Source organism: Rousettus aegyptiacus, unplaced genomic scaffold (assembly GCF_014176215.1).
Source record: "Rousettus aegyptiacus isolate mRouAeg1 unplaced genomic scaffold, mRouAeg1.p scaffold_m13_p_14, whole genome shotgun sequence".
NCBI classification, from domain to species: Eukaryota; Metazoa; Chordata; class Mammalia; order Chiroptera; family Pteropodidae; genus Rousettus; species Rousettus aegyptiacus.
In genome coordinates this window covers 35075599-35091045 of record NW_023416289.1, presented here as the reverse complement: position 1 = coordinate 35091045, position 15447 = coordinate 35075599, and the positions used below count along the sequence as shown (strand labels likewise).

The 15447-nt window shown below is 54.5% G+C and overlaps 1 protein-coding gene across 5 annotated transcripts; it reads right to left on the bottom strand.

The window, feature by feature from the left end:
• Positions 1-249: 249 nt before the first annotated feature.
• SHISA7 (shisa family member 7) lies at positions 250-15398 on the bottom strand. 5 transcript variants are annotated; one of them, XM_036232318.1, is made up of 7 exons: positions 15159-15398; positions 13208-13288; positions 10261-11069; positions 8680-8834; positions 7180-7245; positions 6456-6605; positions 250-4975 (listed from the first exon to the last, which is right to left on the bottom strand). In XM_036232318.1, the coding sequence occupies exons 2-7, from the start codon at positions 13268-13270 to the stop codon at positions 4332-4334; spliced, it is 1887 nt and encodes a 628-aa protein (XP_036088211.1). In that variant the 5' UTR covers positions 13271-13288; positions 15159-15398; the 3' UTR covers positions 250-4331. The 5 variants fall into 5 exon arrangements, with proteins under 5 accessions (XP_036088211.1, XP_036088212.1, XP_036088213.1 ...); XM_036232319.1 differs by lacking the exon at positions 13208-13288; XM_036232320.1 differs by lacking the exon at positions 13208-13288 and having other exon boundaries at positions 10261-11046.
• Positions 15399-15447: the final 49 nt, after the last annotated feature.

Genomic DNA, 15447 nt, shown 5'->3' with positions numbered 1-15447 from the left:
AAAATTCAAATACAAGAAGGTGCAAACAGATAGAATCTGCCAACAAATGCTTAAATGCTCAGAGGGAAAGGCTTCTCAGGAAGAAACTGAGGACTTAAAGGTGCCTTCCACTTCATGTCTGACTCCTCCCTCGGTAAGGACGCTGGGAGACAGCCCTGCCCCCTACCTCAGCCACACGCGGACTCCCAGTGACTCTAAACACGGAGGTATAAACCCATTCCTTCCCGACAGTGAACTTGAGACTGGGGATCAGGAAAACATCTGTTTATTCCAAAAATACCAACTTGCAGCTCAGCTGGCTGTCCTGACCAAGGAACTGGGGGGATAAGGAGGGAGGCAGAACTGAGGAGGGTCTGCGGGTCCAAAGCTGTTTATCTTGTCTCTGCACTGCCCCCACTGTCAATGACCAGAAGGGGGGAGAGAGAGAGAGAGAGAGAGAGAGAGAGAGAGAGAGAGAGAAAGAGAGAGATAGTTAGTTTATGGAGGGTGCAGGGGAAGTCTCAGTTGGAGGGGTTCCAGCTCTGAAAGCATCCAGGGAGTCTGGCAGGACATGCCCACTTCCTTACCTCCTCAGGACCTCTCCTCACTATGGCTTATTTGAGATAAGAGGTCAAGGCCTCAGGGTCAGGCAGCCTGTGCCTAGTGAGTAGGGGAGGGGTGTGTGTAAGATACCTGGAATCCAGGCTGGAAGAAAGCAAGTTGAGTGGGGCATACAAAAACTGAAAGGCTCCAAGCCCCCTATCTCGGGGTTGGAGAAAGCTGAGTGCTCTGTGGGGGTACTGAGCAGAGGAACAGGGTCTAGAAGGGGCAGGTGCTCAGGTTAGCTCCTTTTGGGGAAGTCACAATCTGCCCAAGGGGCACTGGGCATGAGGTGGCCCTAGAAGGGGTGGAGGGAACCCAAAGGAACAGCTGTAAGCATGAAGTTGAACACAGGCACTGGGGCCCAGGTAGATGAGCATAAGCCCCACTTGCGTTCCCTGGTGTTTGTGGGAGCTGAGGGCTGCTTAGGGATGAACCGAGGTGCCAGTATTCAGGGTGGGAGGAACAGAATAGGGAAGAGGACGGCCCAGAGGAAGGAGAAGAGGCCTCTCCCCTTCGCCCTGGGGGCTGGGGGAGGAGGCATGTAGCCCTTTCAGAGTGGGGGAACGGCCGCCCCTGACATCATGGCTATGTACAAAGAGAAATGGGGGCAAATTGTGCACTGGGTGTTGGAGACTCCCCAGCGTAAGGGGGAAATGAGAGGAGAATGCTACATCTGATTCTTGGGATGATGCAGACATCCCCCTCTCCACAGATGCAGTTGGCAGTGGTGTGGCTCTCTGGGTATGCCTACCCTAGGAGCTGGCCAGCAAAGGATGTGATCAAAGGTCCCAGGGACGTCATCGGCTGTTGGCCGAACCCACAGGAGTCTGAGGAGAGTTTGGCCCAAGCCAACAGAGTGCTGCTCTGGGTGGAGGTCCAGGTAACAGGGATTGGGCAAAGGGCAGTCATGTCACCGGAGGACAGGAAATCCCCCCTCTGGTGGTAATAAGAGGTCTCCATGTTGACCCTGTGCAGTAATCAGATGGTTGGACGAAGGGCAGTGACTTATCAGCAGGGGTCTAGATGCTCTCACCAGGGGGTGGGTAGGGGCTGGCCAAGGTCAAGATTGTGGTGGGATTGATGCAGGCATCAACCTAAATCGGAAGTGAGGCAGTGACATCATCAAGAAGGGCCAGAGAGGGGATAGTGTCATCAGAGGGGGTACCATTCTACTCCATTTTTGAGACAATGGGAAAATGGTATGTATTGTGCTGGATTCCCTTAAAGGAGCAACTGTAGTTGCCATATGACCACAGAAGACAATTATAATACAGCTGTTGTGGTACTTGGCTCCCAAGATGATGGATCCTGAAAGATGATACATGACTGAAATGGATCCTGGTAGATGACTACACCATTGGGTGTCCTGGATCCTGGTAGATAATAATACAATTGCATGATAGGGATCCTGGGAGAAGGTGATATCATGGTTATGGTGGTTCCTGGCAGATGATGACACCATTGCTGAAATGGATCCTGGGAAGTGATGACACTATTGGGTGTCATGGATCCTGGAAGATGATGCCATGGTTATGGTGGATCTCAGTAGATGATGACACCATGATTGAAATGGATCCTGGGAGGTGATGACACAAATGAATATCATGGATCCTAGGAGATGATGACACTATTGGGTATCCTGAATCATGGGAGATATCATACTTATGGTAGATCCTGGTATGACACCATGGTTGAAATAGATCCTGGGAGGTGATGACACTATTGGGTGTCCTGGATCCTAGAGGTGATGCATGATTATGGTGGCTCCTGGTAGATGATACCATGGTTGAAGTGGACCCTGGGATATAATGACACAATTGGGTATTCTGGGTCCTAGAATTGACTTTTGTAGATGCTGGGTGGTAGTGATATTATGGCTGAAGTTGATCCTGTGAGGTGTTGACACTATGGCTATGGTGGATCCTGGGACATGAAGACATTATAATTGAAGTGGATCCTGCAAGTTGATGACACCACAATTATAGGGGACAATGGAAAAGGTGGCATCATCAGTCCTAGTGAATCCTGGTGGAGGATGTTACCATCAGTCACAGTGGAATTGGGAAGGTAATGACATCATTGATCATAGTGAATTCTGGGAGATGATGACAATGTTAGCTATGGTGAATCCTGGGGGACGACAATACAATGGTTGTGGAGAATCATGGAAGATGGTGACACCACTGGCTATGAGGAACCTTGGGAGAAGGTGAACCTATAGTCATGGTAAATTCCAGAAGAGGATACCATAGTGTGGTAGATCCTGGGAGATGAAGACACTGTAGGTCATAGAGAATCCTGGAAATGGTTAGCGGTTAGCATTTGACTCCAAGTGCAATACCATCATGAGTTGTGGAAGTCCAATAGCAAAACCAATAGCAGGCATACCCCACCCTCCCCCACTCCAACAGGAGGCCAGGACTTTGTTGACAGAGGCGATGATGTCTCTAGTTACAGCTGAGAGAAGTGGTTCTGGGCTTCGGGCCACATACAAGTCCAAGGATTCCAAGAGGCTGGTGGCCAGGGTAGCCTCTTTGAGAGCAGAAGCCAGTCTGAGAGTGCTGTCCTCCGGGAGTCATACAGGAGGTGACATCACTGCACAGGAGTGGGACCCAAGGTCCAACCTTCCTGTAGAGGGAGTTTCTGGAAGAGATCCTACAAGGCATGTCCCTAGGGTGAGGGGAAGAAGCAACTAAGCTAAGTTATGGTGGGACAAGGCAGAAACTGATGACACCATCACAAGTGATGGCTCACCAGAGTAGGCAGTTTCTCTGGTGATGACATCATCATATTGGGGCAGAGCCTTGGACAAGGGTAGGGAGTCTCCCAATGACCTACAGACAGCCCGTCACCCCTAGGGAGACCTTTCCAGACAGTGCAGCCTCCCCAGTGATCATATCCCTCAGGTGACATCAGGACAGGGCACTTTCTCATGGACTCCGGGCATGCCATGCCTTCTTGTGGTGTGGCAGCAGCAATGAGGTGTCTTATGGTGTCATCTCAGAGTAGGCAGAGTTCGGTGGTGACATCACAGACGGGTTCTCACCTTTGGTGATGGTCTCCCTAGAAGAGGCATAGTCCCTCTGATGATGTCATAGAGCAAGGCACCTTTTCTGGCAATGGCATCATAGGAAGGAGGCAGAGTTCCTGTGATGATGTCATGCAAAGGAGGCCTTATATCTAGCAAGGACACACTTGGTGAGGCATTTTCTCCGGTGATATGTCCTAGCAAGATGGCTTTGTCTGTAATGACAACATCATAGAGGCATCTTCTCTGGAGGAAAATATTTTCCTGGTGATGAGGATGTCAAAAGAGGCCTAGTGGGGCCAGAGATGACTTTGTAAGGGTGAGACTTTCTGCAGCGATATCACAGGAATCTTCGTCTCTAGGGATGATGTCATAGGACAAAGCATTGTCTCTGCTATGATATCACAAGAAGGGAGTCTTTGTGATGACATCATGGAACAGACATGGCCTCTAGTGATAACCTCAGGGGTGGGCCTCTTCCTCTGTGATGACGTCATGGGAAGAAGGCCTGGCTTCAAACAGTGCCACAAGAGGGATCTTATCTACTGTGACATTCTAGAAGGAGGTTTTGTCTCCAGTGACTATTTCATCCAAAGCAGTGGACGTCCTCAGAAGCAGACCCCTGGGCCACAGGCCAATCTGGGTCCTTGGCCCCTAAAATGTGTCAGGGGATTCAGTCTGGGGCCCACGAGGCCACAGCCCTCAAGCCCCCAGCCCCGCCTCAGACAGTCACCTCATTCTTGCTGGCGGTGCGCAGGTGTTGGGGCAGGTGATGGCCGGGGATGAACTGCAGCTGCTCCAGCGTGCCCTGGCGCTGGAAGGGCGGCCTCCGGGCCAGCGTGCCCCCGCCCCCGCCAGCGTCCGCCATCCAGGTGGGCTGTGGTGAGCCGTGCAGGGCATGGCGGTGGTGTGCGTGCAGGCCGGGCGGTGGGGGCAGCCCGTGCAGTGGCGTAGGGGGGCCCCCGGGCCCCAGCAGCAGGTTAGAGTGGGAGGCGGCCAGGCCGGCGCGAGAGGCAGGCTCAGGGGGCAGCGCGGGGCTGCGTGGGGGAGACAGCAGGTGCTCTCGGCTCTGGCGCAGGGCCTCGGGAGAGGACAGGAGCAGGTGCTCCTGCGACACAAGGCGCGCGCGGGGCAGCGTGAACTCGTAGCGTGACCGGCCCCCGTCGCCCAGCAAGTGCTCCTGGGACATGACCCGCCGTGGGTTGGGAGTGGGTGCCAGGCCCAGCTCCTCGGGGCCGCCCCAGGCATCCATGCGGTAGCCACCCCCTGTGCCAGGTCGCCGCAGCGTGTGCAGGGGCAGCGTCCCACGGGGCATCTCCCCCAGGTGCCGGTGCTTCAGGTAGGCCTCATCCAGGTCCTTCTCCGCTGGGGAGAAGGGAAAAAGCCACAGAGGTGGGTCCCCAGCCAGCCCAGAACTTTCCCCCTCCCCTGCTTCCTTAAATCCCACCCTGCGCTGGACCTGCACCCCCGTAGGGACTTCTGTCATCATCCAGAACACTGGTCATTAGCTTGGGTAGGGGCACAATTTTAATAAGTCAGAACAATCATGCCAGCAATGTGGCCAGAATACAGACTCCCAGGCCCCTCTTGGTGCGCTGGCTGGGAGGTATAGAGACTTCCTTTTTTTTTTTTTTTTTTTTTTGCATGGGTGTTTCCCTTCTTTTGGATGTGGAATCCAACACTTGTTTTGGAGGAACCACTTTTCCCTCCCTTTCATCCTATGGCAGTGTTTTTCAAATTTGGAGATACGACCCATACGTGCATTGCAAAGTCAATTTTGTGGGTAGTGACTGGCATTTTGAAAAACGAAATTGCATAGAAAATTATATTTATCAGAAGGCATCCCCATAATAAGGGGAAAAAGGTGAGTACTGGTTCATAAAATTTTTATTTCAGTTACGTATGTGTTACTGAAATACTAATGTATTGGCATAATACCAGGGACTTGTTTAAAAATAATCCACCAAAAGATGGATGGAGGGAGGACAGGTGAACAAAATGTTGCTCATTGTTAAAGTTGGAGGATAGGAACATTGGGGTTCATTTTACGATTTTCTCTCCTCTGTGTTTGTTTAAAAATGTTCTTTTTTTTGTAGAGATAATTTTTATAAAAAGTTACTTGAGCCAAACAGAAGATACACCTGGAAGCAAGATCTCAACAGACTGAGGTAAATGCTTCTGAAAACATTCTTAATAACTAGTGCCAAAGCTTTCCTGTATTATAAAAAATACAAATATTCTTGTTTCTCATGGGTCATAATTTAAAAAGCATTTTTTACTGTGGCTCTCAGTTTAAAATGTTTAAAGGACACTTCACTGCTAGGGATGAGCCATAGAGCCAGAAATGTACAATCGGAGTCACAGTGATTGGTTCAGGGGTGAGCATGTAACACAATTTGGGCACATGAGACCCAGGCCTGGGATTGTTGACAGCCTGAAATGTCTCATGAGGGAAGACTGTCTGAAATGAAGCCAGCCCACTGTTTAGCAGAAGTGAGAGGTGTAGAATCCTAGATCCAGCCACACCTGAAGCTCGTGACCTATAGCCTTTTGAAGATCGAGCTTACTTTAGTGTTTTGTGTGTGTGCTTAAGTTATATTTCTATTAATTGCAGTAAAAGTCCTGATAAATACAGTAAATTTTGGGGAGGGGGAACACCATGAGTTTGTATTTTAAAAAGGACCCTAGGTAGAAAATAGAAAATTTCTCTAGGTAATTCTGGAACAAACTTGAAGGAAAAACCGAGGGAGGCTCTAAACCTTTAGAAGTCTGTTGGCCCACTGTTCACAGTCATGAGCCTTGGCTCTGGCTCTGGCCCTGGCCTCTTCCCTTCCCGGGAACTCACCTAGCCTTTTGAGGGAGGAGTAGCGGTTGAGTTCTGATTTCATGGCGGCCTCGTAGGATGGGGGAAGATGCGAGAGGTTGTGGAAGGAACGAGAGCAGGACAACGTGGAGTAGTGCAAGGAGGGGCTGGGTGGCGGACCCGCCCTCCAGTCTGGGATAGAGAGGCATGACTGGGGTCATTCCAGCTCCTGCCTCAGACCCAGAAATTCAAGTCCCCAGCCCCTCCTCCCTCAGACCCAGAAGTTAGGCCCTTACCCTCCTCCCTCAGACCCAGGAGACCAGGCCCCTAGTCCCTCTACCTCCCTCAGACCCAAGAGTCAGGCCCTCAGCCCATTAGGGAATTATAAATCTGGGAGTTCAGCCCCTTGAGCTCCAGCAGTCCAGGCTCCCTTTGCTCACTTCACCCATGTCAAGAGATATGCTCTTTGCTAGGGAAGGAGGACATGTCACAGGAAGAGGAACCATTGGCACTTGTTCAGCCCTGCTCTGTGCCCCACCCCAGGCTGGGGATGCTCTTCATGCATCTTCACACCAACTCAGGTGGAGAGAGATAACTGTTTCTTGTGTTCAAATGGGGAAACCGAGGTTCGCTTGGTTACCTGGCTAGACTTGAGGACAGACTCACAGGGTCTCACACCTGTTCTATCCCCGGCACCTGGTTCAGGCTCAGTCAAGGGTGGGAAGGAAAAGAGCCCTGAGGTCCCCAGCTGAGCCCTGGTCCGTACCCAGTGTGGTGGCATGGTGCTTGGGGCTGTTGACATTGAGGTGCAGGTAGTTGTGGTGCAGGTTATCTGTGGGGACAAAGAAGGGAGGAGGCATTACTGCCATCACCTGCTCCTAGCTGGTGCCTCTGTCCTGGAAGCATCCCCACTCACATCCACTTGGTACCCCCAGCTGTGGTCCTTCCTGCCTCCTGAATCTCTGCCTTGGTCTGCCTCTCCCTCCTGGATCAACAGAGCAGTCTTTTGGCTACCTGGTGAGCCATGTTCAAGATCAGTCCCACTGTAGCACTGCAACACTCACCCTTGCCCCTCTGCTGCTCCATACTCTTCTCATGTGTTGTCATTACCCATGGGGAACAGTCTAAGCTGGCAGTGGCACTTGAGGCCTGTGAGACTTGGCCCCAGCTGCAGTCTCATCTCCTATCCCTCCCCTCAAGCCACCCTTCTCTCAGACCCCTAAAGGGGGCCAGCTCAGTCCTGCCACAGGGCCTTTCCACATGCTGTTCTCGCAGCCTTGAATCCCTGCCTCCCCTTCTTTGCCGGAAGAATCCCTACTCATCTCTCCAAATCCATCTCAAACATCTCTTCCTTATTACTGCTGTTCACACCCAGCTCAGGCCTATCCTTTACAGCCTGGGTCACCACCCCAGTCTCCTCCCGAGCCCTCTTCTCATCTCTCTCCCTTCACAGGGGATGATTTTCCTCCATGTCTGACTATTCTCAAGTTCTCCGTGGCTCCCCATCACAATCAGGACAAAAGGCAGAGCTCCTCAGCTCAGCCTGGCACTCAGAGTCCCCCAGGTGTGTCTGCCCACCCTCTCCCTGGCTTCATGAGCTCTGCCCCAGCCACCCAGAGCTCCCCCAGCCCAAGTTACACTCCTCACCCTCCAGGCCACTGTTTGAACCACATTTCCTGGGGGAGTCTTCACCCTCATCCTCCTCCTCAGGAGGCAGCCCTTTCGGCTTGTCCCAGCTCCCCAACTTCTCCATTGACACACTCACTGTGAAATACTACAACAGCTCACATTTACACTGCACATTTTCTGGGCCAGGCATGGCTCTGAGCACTTGGCTCATTAGTTCATTGGACCTTCACAGCAGCCCTATGAGGGAGCCATTGTATGCTTCTCATTTTCTGGATGAGGACAGGGACCTGCCTGGGTGACACAGGTGCGGGGCCAGGATGCCAACTCAGACAGTCTGGCTCCAGACAAGTTTTATCTCAATAGTTAGGTGTGTCCTTGTGTGTTGTTGGCTATGGGAGTTTGTCAAGTACCAAGGCTGAGAATGTCTAAATCTAAATCACTGTGGTATCCATGGCGCCCACCCAGGGGGTCCACAGAAGGCAGGGAGGGAGGAAGTCTCTCTCTCTGCAAAGCCAGGGAGACTGCAGCTGAAGGGGTGGGGGCCTGTGCAGTGGGAGGTTGAACCATATAAAGAGAGTGGGGCTACAGGGATGAGGGCCATAGTCAGAGGCTGCTGGAGCTCCCAGGTCACACTCACCGAGATCAGAGGGCTTCACGGTGTTGTAGAGGTTCTTGGGTGTCCTGGGGGTCATGCTGTCGGGAACGCCAAGCCCTGGGGTCAAGGAGCTGCTTCGTGCCCGGTCTGGACGGGACCCAGGCCCTGCCTGATGCCTCAGAATGTCCACCAGAGCCCTAGAAGTGGCAGAGGGATGGTCAGTGACCTGGGGACTAGTGGTAGGGGTAGGGAGAGGGAGGACCCAGGCTTCTTTCCCCTCCTTACCTTTCAGGTAATTTGTCAGCTCAGCTCTCCTGGGCTTCTTGTCTTTGGTCATGCCCCTCTCTAATGGTAGTCTGAGCATTGCCTATGCCAGGGTCCTTCAGACCACACTTCCTGCTTGAAGCACCCCTTCCCCAATTTGTTTGGACCCATCCTTTCCGTGGTCCTTGCCACATCGCCCTCTTGTGGCCCTACCCCACCAGGACCTGACACCTCTAATCCTGTTCCTTTTGCAACCTTTCTCATGGGGATAACGGGTGTCCCATTTTGACAGTTATGTAGACCCTAAGTCTTAGAATCACCCTTGACTTCTCTTTCTCTTTCATTGATGCCTCTCAGCAATCTTGTGAATTTGACTTCCAAAATACATCCCAAATGGTATCACTTCTCACCACCCCTGCTGCTCCAGCCCCATCTCTCATCTGGATCATTGGTAGTCTCCTAATTGGTCTCCTGTTTCTGCCCTTATCCCTTGCAGTCTAGTCTCACTGCACAGCCTCAGCTCAGGACCCTCTGGTTGCTTCTCCATCACCCTAGAATAAACCCAGCCTCTGCCTGCTCCTGTCCACCTCCTCATCACCCCTGTTCTCCAGCTGCATCAGCCCCTTTGGTGCCCTGCACACACTCCACCTCAGGGCCTTTGACGTGCTATTCCCTCGGTCTGGAATGCCATTCCCACAGATATCTACTTGACTTACTCCTTTCCTTCAAGTCTCTGCTCAGAGAGGGCTTTGCTGACCACTTTATATAAAACACCGTCCCCCAACCTGCTACGCTGCTTCATATTCTCCACAGCAGTTATCAATATCTAAAAGTATATTGCCTATGGATTTTTTTACTTACTGTCTGGACCACCAACCAACATTTATGATAATGGTAGCCAACATTTATTGAGGGCTTACTGTGTGCCAGGGCTCGAGATGAATCGACCCAGTTAATCTTCATTACAGTCTGAATGGGTGGGAAACATTGATTAGCCCCATTGTACAGACCAGAAAACAGAGGCACAACAAGGTTCAGCAGCTTGCTTGGGGTCACACAGCCCGCAAGCAGCAAACCTTGGATTAGAAGCCAAGTTTACCCACCAGGGCCAGGACCTTGTTTTGTTCATTGCTGTATCCCCAGCTCCTGGCCCACAGAAAGTGCTCAAGAAGTATTTATGGAATGAGTGAGGCCCGAGCCTTCCTGGGCACTCAACAACCAGGCCTTTGGTCTCACCGTGGCTGCCTGACCTCGCCCCTATCCCTGTAGCCCCCCCCCCCCCCCGCCCCCGTGGCTCCACTTTCTATTGCCCAGGTCCCGCCCCCACGCCCCAACCCTTCTGCCCCAGCAAGCACACACCTGGGCACGTTGATCTCCCGGTGAGCCCTAGGCGCACGGGACGCCTTGCTGAAGGCCACTTTCGCGCCGACGCCTACAGCCAGGGCGAAGCTGATGACCCCACACACTACATAGGCCGTGCTGCCCCCGGGGCCCTCGCCCCCACGCACCCCAGCGCCCCCTGCCCGGCCCCCTTCCAGCCACCCGGCCTGGCCGGGCCCAGGGCCCCCGCCCGCACCCCCAGCGCCTCCGGCGCCCCCGGCTAGCGGCGGCGGCGTGGTGGCCCAGCGCGGCGTGTCGTAGTTGGAGCAGGAGGCCTGCGCCAGGCGCATGTGGCGGTGCTCGCAGCAGAAGCGGTAGTGGCAGGTGCCGCAGCAGAAGCGGTAGGAGCCCGTGCTGCAGTTGAAGGTGGCGTCGTACTGGCCCATGACGTCGTAGTAGCCGTGGCAGAGCTCCGCCGGAGGGGGTGCCCGCGCTGCTGCGCCTGGCCCGCTCGCGGAGCTGGTCCTTGTGCCATTGGCGCCCGGGCCCGCCGAGCTCCCACCGCCCGTCAGTGCCCCAGTCAGGCGCCGCAGGTGTGCCAGCAGGGCGGGCAGCGGGCCAGAAGGCTCGGCGCTCGTAGTGTTGGATGGGCGTGCCCCGGCCTGTCCCGCGGTCGAGGCCATGAGCAGGATAGTCCCGAGGAGCAGGAAGGCTGCCATGGGGCGCGCAGGAGGTCGGACAGGGTCGCCAGGCTGAGCGGAGAACCGAAGCTGGGGAGGAGGGCTGGAGAGATAACCAGAGGTGGGGAAGCTTGGAGAGCGGTGGCTGGAGAGGATGAGGAAGGCAGGCTGAGGGAAGGTAGCCGGATGGAGACAGGAATCATGGAGGGGGAGGGCATGGGCCAAACCAGGCAGTGGATGGGGGAAGGGAGTGGTGTGTGTGTGTGTGTGTGTGTGTGTGTGTGTGTGTGTGTGTAGCAGGGAGGGGTGACAAAATCAAGCTCCGGCCATGCAGGAGGCGAATGGTGTTAATGGGTGGAGGGAAAGGATCAACCGGAGTGGAGGATGGGGAGAAATGTTCGGGAAGGAGATGTTGGTTGGGTGGACAGAAACCAGAGGAAAGATGTGATGAAGGGAGAAGGATCCATGAAAGTGGGTAAAGGAGAGAAAGAAGTGAGATATGGTGAAAGAGGAGGATAGGGAGTTGAGAGGAGCAGAGGGAGCGTGGCCATGAGGAGAGGAGGTTGGGAAAAGTCAGCAGGAATAGGGAGAGGGAATGAAGGCAGACCAGAGAAAGAGGTGTGGGGTGGGGATGAGAAGGGGAAGAGGGAGAGAAAGAGATTGGAGTTGAGAATGGGAGTTTATAGACCAGGCAGGTGGGAGGAGGTAGCACACGGTTCTCAACCTGTACAGTACTGACTTCTGGGGACTGGTGTTTGGCAGCATCGGTTACATGTCAGGAGCATTCACATTCTCCCATGTGGTGACAGCATAAGATACCTCCAGGCATTGCCAAATATTCCCCTAGAGGGGCACTGTTGCTCCCGCTGAGAACTTCTGGCTTAAACTCATATGGTCCTCAGTCCCCACAAATGCTGTTCCTTTAGGTGTAGTAATCAAGGAATTTCCAGCCCCCCCCCCCCCGAAACACACACTTCAAATGAGAACACCAAGGTTCCAAGAAATCCCTTCATTTGCCTGAGCTCACATTCTCCCATGTGGTGACAGCATAAGATACCGACCAGGGCTTTGAACTTGGGCCTCAGGGTACTACCACCCATAGAACATGGATGACATTATCTACCACAGGGAAATGATTGGCATGCATTGGACACACCCCTTCCAACAGTGACACACGCACACAGTGATGTGGATGGCGATGTAGATTCTTTCATTCATTGAGTTATGTGTGGTTGAGCAGTTTATATACTGCACAACGGGGTCTGGCTGGAATCCAGCAGAGCTCTCCTCCCTAAGGTGCGTCTCTGGGGCTACATCCATCTGTGGAAAGGGGCACCCATTTTAGACTTATGCAAGGGTGTCATCTGCCTGCCAAATCACAGACACTGGAGAGCTGCTTTGGGTCAGGGGGTGCCTTTGCCTTATCTGCATAAAGGCTGCCTTAAGGGCTAGCAGTATGTCACTCAGTCCCTATTTTGGGCCAGGTCTCCACTGGGCCCATGAACACAAATTCTTCCTTTGTGGACACTCCCATTGTCTCCTACAACAGCACATAGTGCACACACCCAGGAAGAAACAATTCCAGGCCATTGGCAACTCTGGGGGGCAGGGAACAGTGGCACAAATCCCCTTAAACCCACAGTGCACCCATACACAAAACACACACACACGCACCACTCCTATAGCAATGAAGGGACCTACAGCTTCCTGACCTTACCACACACCTCCCAATGCAGGGCAGCACTTAAAGGTGGGGAGGGGACACACACCTAGGGATACAGTGGCCTGTTCAGATGCAAGGATACAGGGGAATAAGTTCCTCCCTTAGCTCACACAAAATTATGCATAGACATACAACGGAACTTATACACACAGTGACACAGAGCACAGGACACCCACGCAGTGTCTCAGACACAACATTCAAGGACACCCGGGGTGTCCTGGTGGTACACCTGGAAGCTTCTCTCCCCCTCAGAAATGCACAGCTCCACGTGGACACACAGCCAGGCATGTCTGTGTGTTTCATCCTAAAGCACACAAGACTCAGACACAATTTTAGATATTGTGACACACTGGGACCACACACAGCTCAAGAACATGGCTAGCAACCTGCCTAAGCCAGCTACACATCATCATGCAACCACACACATCACAGCCCCCCGTCATGCAATCTTGTGGGTGCACACACGTGTGCACACATACCCTCACACAGCAGTGGTGATTCTAGAAGCAAGCATGTGACTCCCCACCACACACACAGCACCACCCATAACCCCCCACCTCCCCCACAAAATGAGGCACTTTACTTCTCCACAGCTAGAGAGGAAGGCCTTTCCAACACCAGTCTCCTCGCTCCCCACACTCTGCATCCCACCTTAGCCCAGGACCTGAGAGACACAGATGTGGGGACAGAGATCAGGGGAGCCAGCTGGAGAAGGGGTCGTGGAGCAGGCCCTACTCAGTTGCTGGGTTCCTGGAGAACACCCCCCCCACACACACACACACACAACCTGCCACCCTGCATAGCACTTAGTCTCAACTCAGCCAACCCCGCCTCCTCTCTCTCCTGAGCCAGCCAGCTGGATGTAGGGGCTAGGGTTCTAGGGTTCGGTAGGCTGGGTGGGGCCAGGTGAGTTGACTCCAGAGAAGCGTGGAGCACGACTGGGGGAGGGGACAGGGAAAGGGAGCCTTGGGAGTGGGGCAGAGGTTCAGAGAGCGGGACAGAGACCCGTAAAGGGGTACAGACCCAGAAAGAGAATCAGAAGCCCTGATGCCGGAGCTGGGGCTGGAGAGGGCTGCGCGGTGGGTAGGCAAGGAGAGGTGGTGGCGGGGCGCATGAGGTCCGAGTGCAAAGGGAGGGACTCCCAGGAATATTGGGGGTTGAGTGTTGGTTTGGGGCAGAGATGTGGAAAGCAGGCAAGAGAAGGCAGGAGTCTGGGTTCAAGAGGAGGCGGACCTGCAGATGGGGGAAGGTGGAGGAAGAAACGGAGGGGTCCGGACTGGGGGCGGCAGCATGGAGGATGCAGCGTTGGCCCCACCCCCACCCCCAGCTTGCCGCCGTGGAGGCGGAGACTGAATGAGAGGTGAACTCTCTCTGGGATGAACTTCCGGAGGCCAGTGGGACTCGATCCCTGAGACCCCACCCAGGTCCCTAGACCTTCCAGTCGCTGATGTCTCCCGGTTCAACCCTCCTCTCAGGACCGGCCTCCCATCACCCCCTCCCTCTATCCTCTAACAGAATCTGTCCAGGGTCTTCGTCCCTCTCAGTCTCTCTCAGCCGGTGTCTCTACGTGTCTCATCCCACGTCCCCATCTCTCATTGTCCCCTCCTCTGAGTCTCAATTTCCTGTATGCCAGCATTTTCCTCCTCCCCGCTGCCCCCACCCCTTCTCTGTCTTTTGCATCCTGTTTCTCCGTCTCCACATCTCCAACTCTACCTCTCTGACTCCATGTCTCTTTCTGTGTCTTTTTCCCGGATTTGCTGTCTACAGATCTCTAACCCTCCGAGCATCTGTGTCTCTCCCTTCACTCTGGAACCCCACTCTCCCTCTGGGTGCCCCCACTCTCTCTTGGCCCCAGGTTGGAGGGGCGGGGTGAGGTGGGGCGCGCTGCGGTGGAGCTGTGTGTTCCCAGCGCAAAATAGACTCCTGTTGCCATGGCGACGCGAGCGCGGCCTCGGAAACGCGACGCTTCAGGATGGGGGATGAGGAGGGGGGAAAACCTGGATCCGGAAAGCGGGGGCTGGGGGCGCTGACGCCCGGTCCCAGGGGGTCCTGGAGGAGGGGGGAGGCTGGGACTCCTAAGTCCCTTGGGAGAAGGGGTGCTGGGCACTCTGACACCGGTTTCTGGGGACTGGTTTTCAGGTTTGGAGGTCTCTGATTCCTCACTGGAGGCGGGCTGGTTGAGAGCTCTAAGGCCTGAGTCCCTGGGGGACTCAAGAGGTTGCCTTCTTAGGCTCCCGAAGTTGAGGGGGGTAGGGAACAAGGACTACGAATCTCAAGGGGCTGAGGGACCTTGACTGGTAGGAGGGGTGTTCCGTAGAGTCCCCACTTCCAGATTTCCAAAGGGGCTGCAGAATTCTGAGAGCCCCCTGTGGATCCCCTGACTCCTGCACCTTCGGGGCGCAGGGCCCACTCAGATGAAGCTATCTGTCCTTCCGATCCATTCATCTTTTCATCTGCATGCTTGTCTCTTCCTCCCATTCCCTTGTTCCAAGTGCCTCAGTTTTCCCCTCCGCACAGGGTGCGGTTGCGCTCACCTCACTTTCCGGATGCGGGACCCTTGGGGAGTCTGGGGTAGCAGTGGCGCGGGGGCCAGCTGGGGGAAGCAGAGCTAGCTCGTGTCTGCAGCTGGCCGGGCTAGGCGTGCGCGCGCCGGTGGGGGGCGCGTGCTGGGCAACCCGGCCCGCAGTTCTTTTCCGTGCAGATGTGACAGGGCCAGCCCTCGCCTTTGCCTCGCGCCAGCTTGGAGCTGAGGAGGCACTTCCCCCTCCCCACCTGCTGGGACCCCGCTTCCTCCCCTCCCCCAGCCCGCAGCCCCCGGAATAC